General features: G+C 36.7%; 1 protein-coding gene across 1 annotated transcript in view; it reads right to left on the reverse strand.

The window, feature by feature from the left end:
* LOC144630139 (uncharacterized) overlaps positions 1-21,037 on the reverse strand; it is a 96,383-nt gene that overhangs the window by 20,185 nt on the left and 55,161 nt on the right. The window contains exons 51-93 of the mRNA XM_078488432.1: positions 15,232-15,495; positions 14,922-14,993; positions 14,633-14,734; positions 14,118-14,435; positions 13,910-13,981; positions 13,642-13,743; positions 12,865-13,506; positions 12,663-12,734; positions 12,403-12,504; positions 12,221-12,292; positions 11,558-11,899; positions 11,319-11,390; positions 11,037-11,138; positions 10,778-10,849; positions 10,358-10,459; positions 10,100-10,171; positions 9,668-9,718; positions 9,082-9,189; positions 8,587-8,637; positions 8,129-8,212; positions 7,826-7,897; positions 7,441-7,530; positions 7,259-7,330; positions 6,996-7,097; positions 6,657-6,728; positions 6,432-6,533; positions 6,084-6,263; positions 5,840-5,911; positions 5,580-5,651; positions 5,308-5,391; positions 5,027-5,098; positions 4,728-4,829; positions 4,278-4,529; positions 3,985-4,086; positions 3,755-3,826; positions 3,496-3,597; positions 3,290-3,361; positions 2,969-3,115; positions 2,380-2,643; positions 2,178-2,249; positions 1,912-2,013; positions 1,403-1,774; positions 1,199-1,270 (exon numbers count right to left, since the gene is read on the reverse strand). Of these exons, the coding sequence (XP_078344558.1) occupies positions 1,199-1,270; positions 1,403-1,774; positions 1,912-2,013; positions 2,178-2,249; positions 2,380-2,643; positions 2,969-3,115; positions 3,290-3,361; positions 3,496-3,597; positions 3,755-3,826; positions 3,985-4,086; positions 4,278-4,529; positions 4,728-4,829; positions 5,027-5,098; positions 5,308-5,391; positions 5,580-5,651; positions 5,840-5,911; positions 6,084-6,263; positions 6,432-6,533; positions 6,657-6,728; positions 6,996-7,097; positions 7,259-7,330; positions 7,441-7,530; positions 7,826-7,897; positions 8,129-8,212; positions 8,587-8,637; positions 9,082-9,189; positions 9,668-9,718; positions 10,100-10,171; positions 10,358-10,459; positions 10,778-10,849; positions 11,037-11,138; positions 11,319-11,390; positions 11,558-11,899; positions 12,221-12,292; positions 12,403-12,504; positions 12,663-12,734; positions 12,865-13,506; positions 13,642-13,743; positions 13,910-13,981; positions 14,118-14,435; positions 14,633-14,734; positions 14,922-14,993; positions 15,232-15,495 (5,595 nt within the window). The remainder of the gene's footprint in view (positions 1-1,198; positions 1,271-1,402; positions 1,775-1,911; positions 2,014-2,177; positions 2,250-2,379; positions 2,644-2,968; positions 3,116-3,289; positions 3,362-3,495; positions 3,598-3,754; positions 3,827-3,984; positions 4,087-4,277; positions 4,530-4,727; positions 4,830-5,026; positions 5,099-5,307; positions 5,392-5,579; positions 5,652-5,839; positions 5,912-6,083; positions 6,264-6,431; positions 6,534-6,656; positions 6,729-6,995; positions 7,098-7,258; positions 7,331-7,440; positions 7,531-7,825; positions 7,898-8,128; positions 8,213-8,586; positions 8,638-9,081; positions 9,190-9,667; positions 9,719-10,099; positions 10,172-10,357; positions 10,460-10,777; positions 10,850-11,036; positions 11,139-11,318; positions 11,391-11,557; positions 11,900-12,220; positions 12,293-12,402; positions 12,505-12,662; positions 12,735-12,864; positions 13,507-13,641; positions 13,744-13,909; positions 13,982-14,117; positions 14,436-14,632; positions 14,735-14,921; positions 14,994-15,231; positions 15,496-21,037) is intronic.

The raw sequence follows: 21,037 nt of genomic DNA on the forward strand, positions 1-21,037 counted from the left end.
AGATGTCGACACAGAACTTGAAGTTGATACACTGTAAAAACACAAAATTCGATTACTTGAATTTTCCATAACTTCTGTTATTTGAAAATTTTAAAAATCCAAACAAACAGCGTCTCTATTCTTAAAGATCGTTTCTACCACGTAAAAGATGATTATAATACCTTGTCGAAGTTGGCGTGGACACACTTGTTGAAGTGGGCGTTGACACACTCGACGATGTTGACACTGACGATGATGTCGAAGCAGAACTTGAAGTGGACACACTTGATGACGTTGATGCTGACGATGATGTCGAAACAGAACTTGAAGTGGACACACTTGATGACGTCGATGCTGACGATGATGTCGAAGCAGAACTTGAAGTGGACACACTTGATGACGTTGATGCTGACGATGATGTCGAAACAGAACTTGAAGTGGACACACTTGATGACGTCGATGCTGACGATGATGTCGAAGAGAATTGAAGTGGACACATTGATGACGTCGATACTGACGATGATGTCGAAGCAGAACTTGAAGTGGAACTTGATGACGTCGATTGACGATGATGTCGACACAGAGCTTGAGGTGGACACACTTGATGACGTAGATGCTGACGATGATGTTGACACAGAACTTGAAGTGGACACACTTGATGACGTCGATGCTGACGATGATGTCGACACAGAACTTGAAGTGGACACACTTGATGACGTCGATGCTGACGATGATGTCGACATAGAGCTTGAGGTGGACACACTTGATGACGTTGATACTGATGATGATGTCGACACGGAACTTGAAGTTGAGACACTAAAAAGAAAAAAAATGATTATTTCAGGTAATTAAAAACTGTAAGAGGTCTACCATGTAGAATATTATAATTAGAGTGAGAGGTAAAACAACTAAATTCATTTTTAATGACATTGTCCATGTATTCTCTAATACCTTGTCGAAGTTGGTGTGGACACACTAGTCGAAGTGGGTGTTGACACACTCGAAGATGTCGATACTGATGACGATGTTGACGCAGAGCTTGATGTCGATACACTAAAAACGAAACGGAAGATAATTTCCACATATATTGAGATCAATTTGTAAAACATTGTCTTATATCGAATTTATTAATTGACTTTTTTTCAATATACTTAAGGCCAAAAAAATGCTTGTGGGTTTATTATGCGAGACTAACGTTAAACACGAATGAGATAGCTACCTTGACGAAGTTGACACACTTGATGATGTTGATACTGATGAAGATGTCGACACAGAACTTGAAGTTGATACACTGTAAAAAAACAAAATTCGATTACTTGAATTTTCCATAACTTCTGTTATTAGAAACTTTTAAAAATCTATACAAACAGCGTTTCTATTCTTAAAGATCGTTTCAACCACGTAAAACGAGTGATTATAATACCTTGTCGAAGTTGGCGTGGACACACTTGTTGAAGTGGGTGTTGACACACTTGATGACGTCGATACTGAGGATGATGTCGAAGCAGAACTTGAAGTGGACACACTTGATGACGTCGATGCTGACGATGATGTCGACACAGAGCTTGAGGTGGACACACTTGATGACGTAGATGCTGACGATGATGTTGACACAGAACTTGAAGTGGACACACTTGAAGACGTCGATGCTGACGATGATGTCGACACAGAACTTGAAGTGGACACACTTGATGACGTCGATGCTGACGATGATGTTGACACAGAGCTTGAGGTAGACACACTTGATGACGTTGATACTGATGATGATGTCGACACGGAACTTGAAGTTGAGACACTAAAAAGAAAAAAAAAAAGATTATTTCAGTTAATTAAAAACTGTAAGAGGTCTACAATGTAGAATATTATAATTAGAGTGAGAGGTAAAACAACTAAATTCATTTTCAACGACATTGTCCATGTATTCTCTAATACCTTGTCGAAGTTGGTGTGGACACACTAGTCGAAGTGGGTGTTGACACGCTCGAAGACGTCGATACGGACGACGATGTTGACGCAGAGCTTGATGTCGATACACTAAAAACGTAACGGAAGATAATTTCCACATATATTGAGATCAATTTATGAAACATTGTCTTATATCGAATTTATTAATTGACTTTTTTCAATATACTTAAGGCCAAAAAATGCTTTTGGGTTTATTATGCGAGACTAACGTTAAACTCGAATGAGATAGCTACCTTGACGAAGTTGACACACTTGATGATGTTGATACTGACGAAGATGTCGACACAGAACTTGAAGTTGATACACTGTAAACACACAAAATTCGATTACTTGAATTTTCCATAACTTCTGTTAATTGAAACTTTTAAAAATCCAAACAAACAGTGTTTCTATTCTTAAAGATCGTTTCAACCACGAACAAGATGATTATAATACCTTGTCGAAGTTGGCGTGGACACACTTGTTGAAGTGGGTGTTGACACACTTGATGACGTCGATACTGAGGATGATGTCGAAGCAGAACTTGAAGTGGACACACTTGATGACGTCGATGCTGACGATGATGTCGACACGGAACTTGAAGTGGACACACTTGATGACGTCGAAGCTGACGATGATGTCGACACAGAGCTTGAGGTGGACACACTTGATGACGTTGACACTGATGATGATGTCGACACTGAGCTTGAAGTTGAAGCGCTAAAAGGAAATAAAATCGGTTACCATCCAACAGTAAAAACAGTAACAGTTAATATCAATTTTATTTCATTCATTTATTTTTTTCTCTTTATTTTCTTAGGCGGGGCGGGGGATCGTGTTTAAGGTAACCGTAGAGGTTGAGTGTAAAGGAACAAAATCTGCTTTTTACTCTTTTAGTTAGAAATTACTTTTTGTATTAGCAAAAACCAACCAACCGAACGGAACATTATTTACCCTCTTTTAGTTTTTGGCTAAGAAACTTAATGTAATAACGAATTAATTTTCTGCTTCGTTATTTTAGTCAGGGTAATCATCTGTTTATTACCTTGACGAAGTGGTCACACTCGATGATGAGATCGACGATGAGGAGGCAGAACTTGATGAAAGTGAAGTCGTAAGTGATGATGACGAGGTAGAAACTGATGTGGATTGTGAAGACGTGGAGTAAGTATGACTTGAGGTTGACAATGAACTATAGGAAAAATAATATATTTCAAACTTAGAAACAGCTACCAGCTAATCAGAAAGTGGAGCTAAATGCCGAAACGTTTAAAACGAAAGAGAGCAACTGTTCTGACTAAAACATTCACTGAACAAAGGTACATATATTTTTTGACCAACGTTAGGCATGGAGGGCGCATATTACCTCGACGAAGTTGACACACTTGACGATGTCGATACTGACGATGATGTCGACACAGAACTTGAAGTTGAAACACTAAATGTAAACAATAATAATTTGTATATCAATACAAAACTGATAGAACGGAGGGCATTTCAGCAGCTCTTAGATTGGCAGGCGTTAGAGCTTTAAGTCTTATACAATTCTATCATCTATTGATTCCCCAATACCTTGTCGAAGTTGGCGTGGACACACTAGTCGAAGTGGGTGTTGACACACTTGATGACGTCGATGCCGATGACGACGTTGAAACAGAACTTGATGTTGACACACTAGAAGCGAAACGTGTGATGAGATTAATTCTTAAAGTTTTCCCTTTTCAAAGTTAAAGATGTTGTGTTCTAAGGCGACCAAATGCAATTTAGGTTAACAGTGATAGCTTTTACATTAGCCTAACATTACAACTCGAATAAGAGAGCAAGTTTTTACCTTGACGAGGTAGACACGCTTGATGACGTTGATACTGACGATGATGTCGACACAGAACTTGATGTGGAGACACTAAAAGGAAAGAAATCGATAAGGCAGATGTTTTGTGTGCTTTATTCCTGATAAATATTTAGTTTAGAAAATTCGGCAGCATCAGTTACTACAGTTTATTAAAGTGTGAAGTCTGTAAACTTAAATTAATGTTATAGCGTCGCATGTTTCTCTAGTACCTTGTGGAAGTTGGTGTTGACACACTAGTCGAAGTGGGTGTTGACACACTCGATGACGTCGATACCGATGACGATGTTGAAATGGAGCTTGATGTTGACACACTATAAAAAACGAAAGACAAAGACAAAATCTCTAACCTTTGCTTATTATCAGATTAAAAAACATATTATTATAAATAATTAAGAACATGATGTTAGTATATATTCATAAAATATTTTTAGGCTATTTTTGCCTTGTAAAACTTAAAGCCAACGTTAGATATTCTCATCTGGAGAACCATAGGATTTATTACCTCGACGAAGTTGAGACCGAACTTGAAGTGGACACACTTGATGACGTTGATGCCGACGATGATGTCGACACAGAACTTGAAGTGGACGCACTTGATGACGTTGATGCTGACGATGATGTCGACACAGAACTTGAAGTTGACACACTCGATGATGTCGATGCTGACGATGATGTCGACACAGAACTTGAAGTGGACACACTTGATGACGTCGATGCTGACGATGATGTTGACACAGAACTTGAAGTGGACACACTACAGAAAAAGAGGTGGATTATCATAAATAGATAAATATACTTATTTAAAGTTTTTTTCTGTGGAATAAACCGTCAAAACAAAACATTGTGTATACGAGGATTAACATATTTATTTCACTACATTAAATATTACCCATAGAGGTGAGAAAACTAAAAGTCATCTACACCTTTTTTCCGGCTATTAATTTCCTAATACCTTGTCGAAGTTGGTGTGGACACACTAGTCGAAGTGGGTGTTGACACACTCGATGACGTCGATGCCGACGAAGATGTCGAGACAGAACTTGATGTTGACGCGCTAGAAACGAAACGGAAGATAATTACTACATGTATTGGGATCAGTTGTTTAAATTTGACTATTATCAAAGGTTGAAGAAATTGATATATCTAACTAAAAACCATTTTCAAACGACCGTTAAATTAAGAGAATTAATTTGATTTTGTTGCAAAAAGGCTACATTTCAATTAAAAAACGATGATCATATTCTTAATTACCTTGATGAAGTTGACACACTTGATGACGTTGATACTGACGACGATGTCGACACAGAACTTGAAGTTGAGACACTGACAGAAAGAAAAATTAAATCGATAATTTATATTTATTATTTGTTGAAAGTGAGAATTTGAGAAAAAGTTGTGAGGGTCAATTTTGGAAGCCACATCTATGACGCACTCTACAACGTAACAATTTGGCAAGTACAGAGTTTTAGATTTGGAGTTGAGTAAGCTAAATGTTATGTGCATATTGATTGGATTTATTGATTTTCAAATACCTTGTCGAGGTTGGCGTGGACACACTAGTCGAAGTGGGTGTGGAAACACTCGACGACGTCGAAACAGAACTTGATGTCGACACACTAAAAAAGAACAGGAAAATAATTGGCATTAAAAATTAAAACTTTCGATGTTTTTAAGTGAAAAGCAGTCGGTGACCATTAAAGTATCCAACGAAAATCTTTCTGTCACTGTCGCTAAACAAAACCGATTTCATTTTTTTTGTTAAATAAGGTGACATGACAACTCAAGGTAGACTTTTTTTAGTTACCTTGACGAAGTGGACACACTTGATGACGTCGAAGCTGACGACGATGTCGATACAGAACTTGAAGTTGAGGCACTAAAAGCAAAATAAATTGATTTATATCGCTAGAACATCCAGAAAAAATATCGTGTACGACTTTATATGAGCTTTATCCCTGATTTATGACATCAAGAGATCAAAAATTTTAATGTAGAGTAAAAAGGACTACACGATACAAAAATCTTTTTTTTCCTCCAAGTTAAAAAAGGCAAACTATTAAGTACCTTGACGAAGTTGACACACTTGATGATGTTGACACTGACGATGATGTCGACGCAGAGCTTGAAGTAGATACACTAAATAAGAACAAAATGAATTAGTATAAAAAGTACCTCTAGAAAACACAATTTTTTTTATGTTTTCAGATTATTAATTGTCTTTAGCACCATCCGTGATTTATCAAATTTGGAGATCAGAAAAATCTTTATATGAATAAATAGACAATAATAATATAAAATTCTTCATTACCTTGATGAGGTTGACACACTCGATGACGTCGATACTGACGATGATGTGGACACAGAGCTTGAAGTGGACACACTTGATGACGTCGATACTGACGATGATGTGGACACAGAGCTTGAAGTGGACACACTTGATGACGTCGATACAGACGATGATGTCGACACAGAACTTGAAGTGGACACACTAAAAAAAACAAATCAATCACAAAAATGAAGAAGACCAAACATGCTGCATATATATTTTTCATGATAAGTCTTCTTATGTGTGCTTCAACCACTTAAAGCATCCTACTTATTGACACCACATCAGCTATTAGATCTGGAAGCATGACAACTAAAATTCATCTCATACCTTGTCGAAGTTGGTGTGGACACACTAGTGGAAGTGGATGTTGACACACTCGATGACGTCGATGCCGAGGATGATGTTGACACAGAGCTTGATGTTGACACGCTAGAACAAAACGGAAGATAGTTACCACGTGAATTGAGATTAATTGTTCCAATTTCGAGTATTATATATCAGAGGAAAGAAACTGACACAGCTAAACTTGAACTTTGTCTCATTCTTTATTACCTTGAAGATGTCGACACACTTGATGATGTTGATACTGATGATGATGTCGACACAGAACTTGAAGTTGACACGCTAAGAGGAGATAAATTCGATTATTAATATTAAACAAAACTGCTAAGAGCAAGCTCTTTTCAGCTCGTTAAAATTTATAACTACTGAACTACTTGTTAAGAGAACTCGCTAAAAAACGTGAGCGAACATATGGTAAAAGTTTTTTTAAAATTAACGTTTGCAAGCTTCATCTAGTGAGCATTCTACAGTGCCAAACTGACAACTTAAGTATGTTAGATTTATAACCCACAAATGTTACTTTGAATTTTAAAGCCGATTATTTAATACCTTGTCGAAGTTGGCGTGGACACACTAGTCGAAGTGGGTGTTGACACACTCGATGACGTCGACACTGATGACGATGTTGACACAGAGCTTGATGTTGACACGCTAGAACCGGAAAGAAAGATGATTACCACATATCAGTATTAAAACGAAATCTCCTTCTTTCAGTATTATCAGGGGCAGTAAATCAATTGGCCTCCTTTAAAGTAACTTAATGATATAAGAATGATCACACTATTGCTGAATAAGTTCTAATTATCCATTACCTTGACGACGTTGACGCACTTGACGACGTTGAAACTGATGATGATGTCGACACAGAACTTGAAGTCGAGACACTAAAGAGAAGGAAGATTGGTCATATGAAAATCTAGTAACATGCAGATAGCAACATGCACATAGCCAAAATAATAAAAAAATAATTTTGAACAACTCGGTGATTCATTACCTTGACGAAGTTGACACACTTGATGACGTCGATACCGATGATGACGTCGATACTGATGACGATGTCGACACAGAACTTGAAGTTGAGACACTGAAAGGAAAAAAAAACGATCATTAATATCAAGCAATACTAGAAAACAATGTCGAAAACAAAGCATAATATACATTTCTGTGCATTTAGTTTTATGTCATTTATATATGATTTCGGCGAATGCAGTTTATTAGATTTTTAAGTTTAGGAACTTAAAATGGAGACACAGGAAAGGAAATATATTATCATCATCAAGAAAACCAATGTTGTGTCGGCCTCTAACACATTTGGACGTTGGGAAATTTAATGTTACTAGCTCTTGCTTTGAAACGTTAAGCCAAATTGTGCACATTACCTTGACGAAGTGGACGCACTTGATGACGTCGATACCGACGATGATGTCGACACCGAACTTGAAGTTGAGGCACTAAAAGTAAAGAAAATCGATTACATCATACAAAAAAGAATGAAATGTTAAAACAAATAAAAACATAAATGAAGAAAGTTACATGTTTGCGGATGAATTTGGATTCACACGGGAATAAACAAAAAGCTGACCGAACGATCGTTGAGTAAATAACAATTTCTCTTGATTTAGTTTGTTTCTTTGATTAACGGTACAATTACAACTCGAATTCAATAATTATTTATTAATTACCTTGACGAAGTGGACACGCTTGATGACGTCGATACCGATGACGATGCAGATGATGATGTCGAAACAGAACTTGAAGTTGAGGCACTAAATGGAAAGAAAATCGATTATTTTAAAATATAGAGTAAGAAATTGTAAAAGTGTAAAAAGTATGATATGATATACATTTTGGTTCATTAGTATTTGTGTGCTTTTGTACACATGTATATGATGAAAGTTCTACATACTAGTATTTTAGTTTGCAACTGCATTTAATTAGATTTGGAAGCTGGAAATAAAGTGTCTTCAGCAATTACATTGTCTATTGGTTCTCTAACATCGTGTAGAAGGTTCTTTGATACAACACAAAGGGAGGTAGAAGAAAAAACAGAAACAAAATCGATGCCCATTTCAGTAACTAAATGAAAAACTGAAGTTGCTTCATTTGGTTTGGTTTGGTACTTAAACGTAACATTTCATACCTTGAAGAAGTGGATGCACTTGATGACGATATCGACGACGACGAGCTTGAACTTAAGGCGAAAAAGAAAGAAAAATCCAATATTCATAAAATTCACAACTGTTAAGAAGGAAAAAAGCCAAATATGGTATACATTTCGGAAGAGAAAGTTTTTCCTGCTTCACTCATGATGAGCATTCTACAAAGTGACTATTTCGCAACTGGATTTGGCGATTAGGCCTAGTTGTTCAAAGAGTAGATATCGCTATCCACTGGAACAGTCACAGGCTTAGTTTGTTTTGAAAATACTTATCCACTGAATATCTATTTATCAAGGGGGTAGCCTTGTGAGCGCTTTGTGCAGTTGGGGCCAGCAAAGGTTGTCTTCAATTCTGTACAAAACTTATTTTTAAAAAATTAATCTTAATCTGTTATTCTAAGTAGCTTTTTAGAACAAACACGTGGAAAACTGACTGCACATCTGTAAGTATTTGTTATAATATGGCGAGTTATCTACCTGGTTGACAACGTAATAACAGTTTGTGTGGACGTGGAAAACGTGGTTAAAGTAGGGAATCTTGTTGAAATCTTTGTAACCGTCTGAGGCGCACGACTTGTGGTTGTCCTAAAGGTTTGGCAAAGAAATATGAAATAGTTGACGAAACGAAACGTATATGAAACGTAATATTAGTGAAGAAATTACTCCGTCTGTTGACCTAAATGACAAAACCATTCTTTCGTTACAAACAAAAAAGTCTCCCGTGCGTTATAATGAAAAGTTTCAAACAAATTAGATTAACTTTACAAACTATTCAGCCTAACAGTTTCTTAAAACCCATATCACAGTCTGACTTAATATTCTTAAATTTCTGTTCGCCGGTTCTTTTTTGTGTTTGCTGTATTGGTGAACAGTTCCTTCACTGCTTAAAGCGGGTATTTTTTATTTCGGTCAATTTGGTATCACATAGTCTAAATTTGGCTCAAATCCGTGACACAGTTTCTTTAAACAAGATAAGATAGTTTATGCATATTGACCTTATTCGGTCGCAAAATTTAAGCAATATGGCCACACACAGTATTAGAGCAAAAAAAGATTGTTTTACCTAATCCTTGATGAGAATGACGATGAAGATGCAGACGAAGACGTGGACACACTAAAAGCGAGACAAATTTTATTACGTCAATTAAATACTATTACTAATAAGGGTACATTTAAACGAATATTTAAGAGTCGATGTCTACAAAAATGGCGGTTGTAACTTGTTGAAGTTGTTGGAGGTTTTGTTGGAGGTTGCAAATTCCGACTATTATTTTATTACCATTATTTGTTGTTTCCTTGGTTAAATATTTTTTCTGTTAGAATGGATGTTTTTTTTGGAAAAAAGATTCAGGAAGCCGAACCGCCGTCGACGACGACATCCAGCCCCCCCCCCCCCCCCCCCCCCAAACCCTCCAGCTGCCAAAAAATTACATGTTAACAAACCGAAATTTCACGAAAAGACATTCAATACTTTTAAGTTACAGTTCCTCTTTACCTTGACGAAGTTGACACACTGGACGACGTTGAAACAGATGATGATGTCGACACAGAACTTGAAGTTGAAACACTAAATTGAAAAGCAAAACAAAATGATTTTAACTGTCCTAAAACGAATAAAGCCCCTATTGATAAAAGCTTCCAATTTAACATATGAAAAAAAAATAAGCTCATAGTCATTTCTTTTCCCTTCGCCAGTCCTTAAACATCATCACCAAACACTGAATGTAAAGTACAATGTTCATTTCTTTAATACCTCGTCGAAGTTGGTGTGGACACACTAGTCGAAGTGGGTGTTGACACACTTGATGACGTCGATGCCGATGATGATGTCGACACAGAGCTTGATGTTGACACGCTAAAAAAGGGAAATATCATCATTATTGCATCATGTTGAACTAATTATATTATGAAGAACCAGAACCTGTTTATGTTCTGGACCTTGGTACAAGGAAAGGAAATTATATTTTTACTGTAAAAGAGGTCTCCAAGTTGATGTCAATCAGTCATCAGTAAATGACTCAATCAATTAAGCAATCAATCATTCAATCAATTAATAAATCAGTCAGTCAGTCAGCCAGTCGGTCAAATCGTTCAGTACCTCTTCAAATTATTTTTATTGTACGTTTCTTTACTACTTAAAAGTAAAGTTACAAGAAATAATGTTAAAATCTACCTTGAGGACGTTGATACACTTGATGACGTCGACACTGATGATGATGTTGACACCGAGCTTGATGTGGAGACACTTAATGGAAATAAGATCAATAAGTATTAGACGAGATTCTATTTATGATCTCTCAATAATGATAATCCATAAAACCTAGTATAATAATAATAACATAAAAGATGTTTCTTCTACCTTTATCGAAACTAACAGCGACACCCAGATAAAAGGTCAGGAAACTTAATTTAAAATATCGATTTTTAAATACCTTGTCGAAGTTGGCGTGGACACACTTGTCGAAGTCGGTGTTGACACACTCGATGACGTCGACACCGAGGATGATGTTGACACAGAACTTGATGTTGACGCACTAAAAATGAAACGAAATATTGCATTACCACGCATGGTGTTCTTGCTTAATTATTCATTATTATTTATCATTATTACTTGGTAAGAACTCTTCAATTAGATCTTCGTGAACTATTTTTTTATTTTATTTTCCGTTGTTACTATAAAGATATCGTGACAACATTCATTTAAACAAAATTACCTTGACGAAGTGGACACACTTGATGATGTCGATACTGATGATGATGTCGACACGGAACTTGAAGAGGACACACTAAAATGAAAAGTATAAAAATATTTTTACGAAAATCTGGAAAACGAGACGGGATGAAAAAAATTAAATAACAATATTATTGTAAAATTAAGTAATTATTAATATAAATATAAAATTATTATTACTATGTCGTGCTTTTGTAGTTTTAGCCGAACGTTACACATTACCTTGAGGAAGTCGATGCACTTGAAGATGTAGAAACAGATGATGATGTTGACACAGAACTTGAAGTGGACACACTTGATGACGTCGATGCTGACGATGATGTCGACACAGAACTTGAAGTGGACACACTTGATGGCGTCGATACTGATGATGATGTTGACACAGAACTTGATGTGGACACACTTGATGACGTCGATACTGATGATGATGTTGACACAGAACTTGAAGTGGACACACTTGATGACGTCGATGCTGACGATGATGTCGACACAGAACTTGAAGTGGATGCACTTGATGACGTCGATACTGATGATGATGTTGACACAGAACTTGATGTGGATACACTAAAAGGAAAGAAAAAAGATCATTATCATACAGCAAAAAGAGAAAAATAACCGCACGATAGTTTTCGTAGTGACAATTGACCAAGAGCCTCCAGGTTGAGCGTTATAATAAGTAGAATTTCAAAAACCGGTTAGATGCGGAATTAAAGAAAGGTTGGCCAGGTATGTAAACGAAGTCTAAGATAGATCTTGTTCATGGATGAATTAGGACTTAAAGGAATCTAACTAGTTGAGTTTCTGACTTAAAACCAATTTCATTTAATCGTCAATGTTTGTTACGTAAGGTAACAGTTCAATGCCAGTAAGAAAATTATCCATTACCTTGACGAAGTGGACACACTTGACGACGTTGAAACTGAAGATGATGTCGACACCGAACTTGAAGTTGAGACACTGAAAAAGAAGAAAATCGATTACATAGATACTCGTAACTCTTAAGATTTAAAACATTAAATGACGAACTTTAACTATTTTAATTATATTGTCAACGGATTCTCTAATACCTTGTGGAAGTTGGCGTTGACACACTAGTCGAAGTGGGTGTTGACACACTCGAAGACGTCGATGCCGAAGATGATGTTGACACAGAGCTTGATGTTGACACGCTAAAAACAAAACGAAAGATCATTACCACATTTATTTTCGAAACTGTCTTCTATGAAATTAATAACATGCCTTTTTAATACACGGAAGGAAAATATTTGTTTTTTTGTTATTCTAGACGAACGTTAAAACTAGAATGCGATTACTACATATTAATCACCTTGACGAAGTTGACACACTTGATGATGTTGATACTGACGAAGATGTCGACACAGAACTTGAAGTTGATACACTGTAAAAACACAAAATTCGATTACTTGAATTTTCCATAACTTCTGTTATTTGAAAATTTTAAAAATCCAAACAAACAGCGTCTCTATTCTTAAAGATCGTTTCTACCACGTAAAAGATGATTATAATACCTTGTCGAAGTTGGCGTGGACACACTTGTTGAAGTGGGCGTTGACACACTCGACGATGTTGACACTGACGATGATGTCGAAGCAGAACTTGAAGTGGACACACTTGATGACGTTGATGCTGACGATGATGTCGAAACAGAACTTGAAGTGGACACACTTGATGACGTCGATGCTGACGATGATGTCGAAGCAGAACTTGAAGTGGACACACTTGATGACGTTGATGCTGACGATGATGTCGAAACAGAACTTGAAGTGGACACACTTGATGACGTCGATGCTGACGATGATGTCGAAGCAGAACTTGAAGTGGACACACTTGATGACGTCGATACTGACGATGATGTCGAAGCAGAACTTGAAGTGGACACACTTGATGACGTCGATGCTGACGATGATGTCGACACAGAGCTTGAGGTGGACACACTTGATGACGTAGATGCTGACGATGATGTTGACACAGAACTTGAAGTGGACACACTTGATGACGTCGATGCTGACGATGATGTCGACACAGAACTTGAAGTGGACACACTTGATGACGTCGATGCTGACGATGATGTCGACATAGAGCTTGAGGTGGACACACTTGATGACGTTGATACTGATGATGATGTCGACACGGAACTTGAAGTTGAGACACTAAAAAGAAAAAAAATGATTATTTCAGGTAATTAAAAACTGTAAGAGGTCTACCATGTAGAATATTATAATTAGAGTGAGAGGTAAAACAACTAAATTCATTTTTAATGACATTGTCCATGTATTCTCTAATACCTTGTCGAAGTTGGTGTGGACACACTAGTCGAAGTGGGTGTTGACACACTCGAAGATGTCGATACTGATGACGATGTTGACGCAGAGCTTGATGTCGATACACTAAAAACAAAACGGAAGATAATTTCCACATATATTGAGATCAATTTGTAAAACATTGTCTTATATCGAATTTATTAATTGACTTTTTTTCAATATACTTAAGGCCAAAAAAATGCTTGTGGGTTTATTATGCGAGACTAACGTTAAACACGAATGAGATAGCTACCTTGACGAAGTTGACACACTTGATGATGTTGATACTGATGAAGATGTCGACACAGAACTTGAAGTTGATACACTGTAAAAAAACAAAATTCGATTACTTGAATTTTCCATAACTTCTGTTATTAGAAACTTTTAAAAATCTATACAAACAGCGTTTCTATTCTTAAAGATCGTTTCAACCCCCACGTAAAACGATGATTTTATAATACCTTGTCGAAGTTGGCGTGGACACACTTGTTGAAGTGGGTGTTGACACACTTGATGACGTCGATACTGAGGATGATGTCGAAGCAGAACTTGAAGTGGACACACTTGATGACGTCGATGCTGACGATGATGTCGACACAGAGCTTGAGGTGGACACACTTGATGACGTAGATGCTGACGATGATGTTGACACAGAACTTGAAGTGGACACACTTGATGACGTCGATGCTGACGATGTTGTCGACACAGAACTTGAAGTGGACACACTTGATGACGTCGATACTGACGATGACGTCGACACCGAACTTGAAGTTGAGACACTGAAAGGGAAGAAAATCGATTACCATCACAGAGCGATACGATTATTTTTTAACAACTTCCAAATAAGAAACGTATTAATTTTGGATCTGTTTACCTCAGTGATGCGTATTAAAGAAAATAACTTTGAAATACCAAATGACCGGGCGAAAACTAAAATACTTAAAACATTTTAACTGATCTGTCGATTTCCTAATACCTTGTTGAAGTTGGCGTGGACACACTAGTCGAAGTGGGTGTTGACACACTCGATGACGTCGATGCTGACGACGAGGTTGAAACAGAACTTGATGTTGACACACTAGAAACGAAACAAAATATCGATATCACATGTATTGAGATTAATTTCTTAAAAAGTAGGTAAAACGATGATGAACTTTATAGTAACTAAGCGAAACAGTGAGTCGAACTATAATTGATTAACAGTTAAAGTTGTATAAGTTCGCTTTTCACGACTAATTGTAGATATCCACACGATTCTTTATTACCTTGACGAAGTTGACACACTTGATGACGTCGAAACTGACGATGATGTCGACACAGAACTTGAAGTTGACACACTACAGGAAAAGAAATTCAATTATAAATGTAATAATTCACTGTGAAGAGATAGAACGTGTGAACATCTAAACAGCCAAAAATTCTTCATACTTTGGAAGATAGATTGTAAATTCTCAGCCTCATGTATGATAAGTGTTCTACAAGGAACACTTGGGCATCGTTTACATAAGTTTATTAGTCTAGTCCAGAAACTAAAATTGCTATCGAGAATTAAAACATCTATTAGTTCTTTTTTACCTTGTCGAGGTTGGCGTGGACACACTAGTTGAAGTGGGTGTTGACACACTTGATGACGTCGATACCGACGATGATGTCGACGCGGAACTTGACGTGGACACACTTGATGACGTCGATGCTGACGATGTTGTCGATGCCGAACTTGACGTGGACACACTTGATGACGTCGATACTGATGATGATGTCGATGCCGAACTTGACGTGGACGCACTTGATGACGTCGATACTGACGATGATGTCGATGCCGAACTTGACGTGGACACACTTGATGACGTCGATGCTGACGATGATGTCGACACAGAACTTGAAGTGGACATACTTGATGACGTCGATGCTGACGATGATGTTGACACAGAACTTGAAGTTGACACACTGGAAATAAAGGGAAGAAAATCGATTACCATCAAAGAGCGATACGACTATTTTTTAACAACTTACATCAATAGGGAGAAATGTTGCTTATAAGAGGCTAGAAAGAGAAACAAAGTATATTTTTTGAAGATTAATTTGTTGGATCTGTTTAGGCCTCAGTGATGCGTATTAAAGAAAAGCTAGTTCTTTGAAAATGTTTCCAAACGATCTACTGATCTGTCGATTTTCTAATACCTTGTTGAAGTTGGCGTGGACACACTAGTCGAAGTTGGTGTTGACACACTCGATGACATCGATACCGAGGATGATGTTGACACAGAACTTGATGTTGACACGCTAGAAACGAACAGAAGATCGTTATCAAATTAAATCAGTGGCAAATATCTGTCAAATACTCTTTTCGACTTATACCAGCTATTTCCTACTAAGAAAAATGACTTAATTATCTTGTGCAGAACGGATATGGCGGTTGCTTTCAAGCAGCTAACCGTTTATGGTAACGAACGATAAGCGAGAGAGCGGGTAAACTTTTGCATAGAAAAACGTTTCTTGGAAATCTTCACATTGCAATATAGATTAACAACACAAACCCGCTGAAACTCATTATAATGTAAACAAAAACAACAACAACAAAACGTGTAACTGTTGACGCTTTTCTGCAAGCAGCGGCTTAATTGCAAGTTAACTTTTAACTAAGAAAAGCTTAACTTTTTTTATACAAGTCAACAAGCAAGCATTGCACATAATCACTTCAAATTGTCACTGACACTCTACCAGAACAATAAAAGTAGAATTCCGGCACCTTTAAAATGTGGAGACCGGGAAGATGAATGTAGACTATAGAAAACGAGAAAAGCTAAAATGCTGTTGATTTTCATGAGTAATTTACACCAAAGTTATAAAACAAACTTCAATCCTTATTACCTTGACGAAGTTGACGCACTTGAGGACGTCGACACGGAAGACGATGTTGACACCGAACTTGACGTGGACACTGACGAAGATGTTGACGCCGAACTTGACGTGGACACTGACGAAGATGTTGACGCCGAACTTGACGTGGACACTGACGATGATGTTGACGCTGAACTTGAAGTGGACGCTGACGATGATGTTGACGCTGAACTTGAAGTGGACACACTAAAAGATACGAAGAAAGATTATAGCAATAAAGCAGCTGTTATTACAAATTAAACTCGATCGAATAAAAAGATTCAAGTATCGTCAATTGACGATGTTCCTGCACTCGGTATCGCAAGCATCGACGATGATGTCGACACAAAATTTCATGGAAATTCAAGGAACTAACACAAAACAAGATTGATGTCATTATGAATATTTTAAATATTCTTTTCATCAATCTAGAACACGAGGGAGTTGACTGAAAAACACGACTGAATTTATTGAACGGCTTAAAATTTTCTGATTTAGATCAACTCATTCTTGCATAATATTTAGATTTGGGGTTCTTTTCGCCTAGAAAATTGGACGTAAATTTTAACCGTGTCTTTATCAGATATAAAGACATCTCTTTTAACATTAATTTCTTTTGTATTTTCTTTATGAATTATTAATGAGTTTTTTAAGAACACTTTAAATTTCGTTTTACGATAATCTGGAAAACGAACATTTTTATTATTATTATTATTATTATTATTATTATTATGATAATAAGAACTTCTGTTATTGAACTTCCATGCTATTGATAAGGAAGTAAGGGGACCGAGGCAACACGATATAACAAGTTGGTCTTTTTTTATTGACGAAGTGGACACAGTCGATGACGTTGAAACTGACGAAGATGTCGAGTAAAAGTGTGTTATTATGAAAATATAGAGAAGAAGTCCTCATATATATTTCCAGAATTTTTTTGGCTGAATTCATGATAAGAATTCTCGGAAGTAAAACCATATTCTTCATTACCTTGACGAAGTTGACACACTTGATGACGTGGACACTGATGATGATGTCGACACAGAGCTTGAGGTGGACACACTAAGGAAAAAATGAAGAAAGATACCAAAAGTACAGTTTAATTATAACTTTTGGTAAGTCAAGGAAACGATCATTGCCTCTGTTACTAAGATTAGTTCTAAAAGTTTTGCCTGTTATCTGAGGTGAAAAACTATGCTCTTCATTACCTTGACGAAGTTGAGACACTTGATGATGTTGACACTGACGAAGACGTCGACACAGAACTTGAAGTTGAGACACTGAATGGAAACAATATTGATTATTATCGTAAAACACTTTACTATATTTGCGAACTCATTTCAGTGGAAATTTGAGCAACGAAAGGTTTTGTATTTTAAATTTATCCCTTGGCTTTTTTTTTTACGATAAAGCAGTTTATATAACTGAATTTTTGCTCGTATTTGATTTGGAGGCGAGGAAACCTAACCTAAAGACGCACCCTTACGACAAATAAGAAAATCTATTCTCCTAAAAGAAAAGTATAGGTATAAAAACACATCATCTGAATTACCTTGTCGAAGTTGGTGTGGACACACTAGTCGAAGTGGGTGTTGAAACACTCGATGACGTCGATGCTGACGACGATGTGGACACAGAACTTGACGTGGAAGCACTATAAGGAACGAAGATCAAGTATTATCTATAAACGCTTTATTTAAGGGAACATCAAGAAAAAGTGGTTAGTAGTGGGAATGTTCCCATGAAGTACAATACTAGCATCCCTTAGTTAACAAGTCACTCGCTTTTTTTGATTATAAAAAAAATTGAAAGTTTATCGATGCATCATACCTCGACGAAGTTGACACACTTGATGATGTTGATACTGATGATGATGTCGACACCGAACTTGAAGTTGAGACACTAAAAGCAAAAGAGAAAAGCATGATGTTATAGAAAAAAAACTGAAGAGTATTCTTTTGTGAATCTCAACAAAGTTATATGTTATATGAGTTGTTTAATTGTTCTTTCACATGCGATTCAATAAAGGTCAAGACATTGATTCTATAATACCTTGTCGATGTTGGCGTGGACACACTAGTCGAAGTGGGTGTTGACACACTCGATGACGTCGATACCGAGGATGATGTTGACGCAGAGCTCGATGTTGACACGCTAGAAACGAAGAACAGAAGATCGTTACCACACTAGTAACACATATATTCTAAAAACGTTTTCCGATTTGAATATGGTTTGTTAGCGGCTGCCTTTTGAGGTAACGGCTGCCGTTTATGGTAACGAAATAAGATGACGTTTTTTATTATCTTCACATTACAATACAGATGAACATTAAGAACGCTCAAACATCGTAATTATGTGTAGAACGCATTGTTCTTGCTTTAATTAAAATGTTGACTGTTTTTTGTAAACGGTTTTCTGCACAACTTGCGAAAATATTACTTACGGAAGTTTAAAATTTCTAAGGTTTTTCATTGAAATAAATGCCAGTAGTACAGAAGCTTAATGTTGTCAGCTAGCTACCAGAGCAATCAATAGAAGCCTATGAGTTCTTTTCTTCATTAGCAATTAAATGAAGCGAATCTTTGTTTATTACCTCGACGAAGTTGACACACTTGATGACGTCGATACTGACGATGATGTCGACGCGGAACTTGAAGTTGACACTTGATGACGTCGTGCTGACGTGATGTGCGCTGAACTTGTGGACACACTTATGACGTCGTATGACGATGATGTGCGCTATTGTGCCTTAGTGATACAGATGAGTCGACGCGACACACTTGATGACGTCGATACTGACGATGATGTCGACACAGAACTTGAAGTGGACACACTTAAAGGGAACAATATTTATTATTATCGTAGAACACGATACTTTATATTTTCAAATTCGTTTCGATTGAGATGTAAACATCGAAACTTTTTTCCTATTAATTTTTTTTAAGTTACCCTGCCCCTGTTTGTTACGATAAATGAGTTTATAAAACTGAAGTTTTGCTTGTATTAGATTTGGAGGTCAGGAAAATGAACTGAAAGTAAACTTAGGAGGCGCTCTAACGACTTTGTTGGTTGTTTTTTTTTAAAATGTGTTTGTATAAAATTACAGCATTTATTTTATTTGGAAAAAGTTTGAACTAAGTGACGTTAACTTCAATATTCTGATTTACCTTGTCGATGTTGGTGTGGACACACTAGTCGAAGTGGGTGTTGAAACACTCGATGACGTCGATACCGAGGACGATGTTGACGCAGAACTTGATGTGGAAACACTGAAAGGATTCAAGATCAAGTGTTATCTTTGAAAGCTTTATTTAAGGGACCGTCAAGAAAAAAGTGTCTAGTGGTGGGAATGTTTCCATGGAGTACAAACATGGCATCCCTAAGTCAACGAGTCACTCGCTTTATTTGATTATCAAATAAAGTTGACAATTCATTGACGCATCATACCTCGACGAAGTTGATACACTTGATGATGTTGATACTGATGACGATGTCGACACAGAACTTGAAGTTGATACACTAAAAGGAGAAGAGAAAGAAATGAAGTTATAGAAAACAAATGAAGAGAATTCTTTTGTGAAGCTCTACAAAATTATATATGATATGATTTTATGTTCCTTTCACATGCGATTCAATAAAGGTCAAGACATTCGTATATTATATATTTGTAATCCCCAAATTCAGGGCTGCGTGTAAACTTGTGATGGAACAAAATGAAAAATATAGAACTGTTAGTATTTGCTACTTGTGAAAAGCTAGAAAGAGAAACATAGTGTACACATTTGAAGATTAATTTTTGTTGGCTCTCTCGATGACCAGCCTTTTCTAGATTTGGAGTTAAGGAAAGCTAGTGCTACCTATAATTTTATCTTCCATAAAGTTTGCATACAGTTCTATTGTTTATTGATTCTCCAATACCTTGTCGAAGTTGGTGTGGACACACTAGTCGAAGTGGGTGTTGACACACTCGATGACGTCGATACCGAGGATGATGTTGACGCAGAGCTTGATGTTGACACACTGAAAACGAACAGAAGATCGTTACCACACTAATAACAAATACACTCTAAAAACGTTTTCCGACTTAAATATAGTTTATTAGCGGCTACTTTTTGAGCCACTAACCATTTATGGTAACGAAATATTACTGGTTAATTTTGGCAAAAAGATGACGTTATAGGAAATCTTCACTTTACAATACATATTAACATCAAGAACGCTCAAAACATCGTTCTTACTTAAATTAAAATGTCGACAATTGTTTTGCGAACGGCTATCTGCCCAACTTGCGAAAATATTACTTAGGGAAGCGAAACTTTTCTAAGGTTTTTCTTTGGAATAAATGCCAGTAGTACAGAAGCTTAATGTAGACAGCTAGCTACCAGAGCAAAAATATTAATAGAAGCTTATCAGCTTTTTTCTTCATTCGCAATTAATTTAAGCCAAACTTCGTTTATTACCTCGACGAAGATGACACACTTGATGACGTCGATACTGAAGA

Source organism: Oculina patagonica, chromosome 11 (assembly GCF_052425735.1).
Source record: "Oculina patagonica isolate OP01 chromosome 11, crgOcupat, whole genome shotgun sequence".
In the NCBI taxonomy this organism is placed as follows: domain Eukaryota; kingdom Metazoa; phylum Cnidaria; class Anthozoa; order Scleractinia; family Oculinidae; genus Oculina; species Oculina patagonica.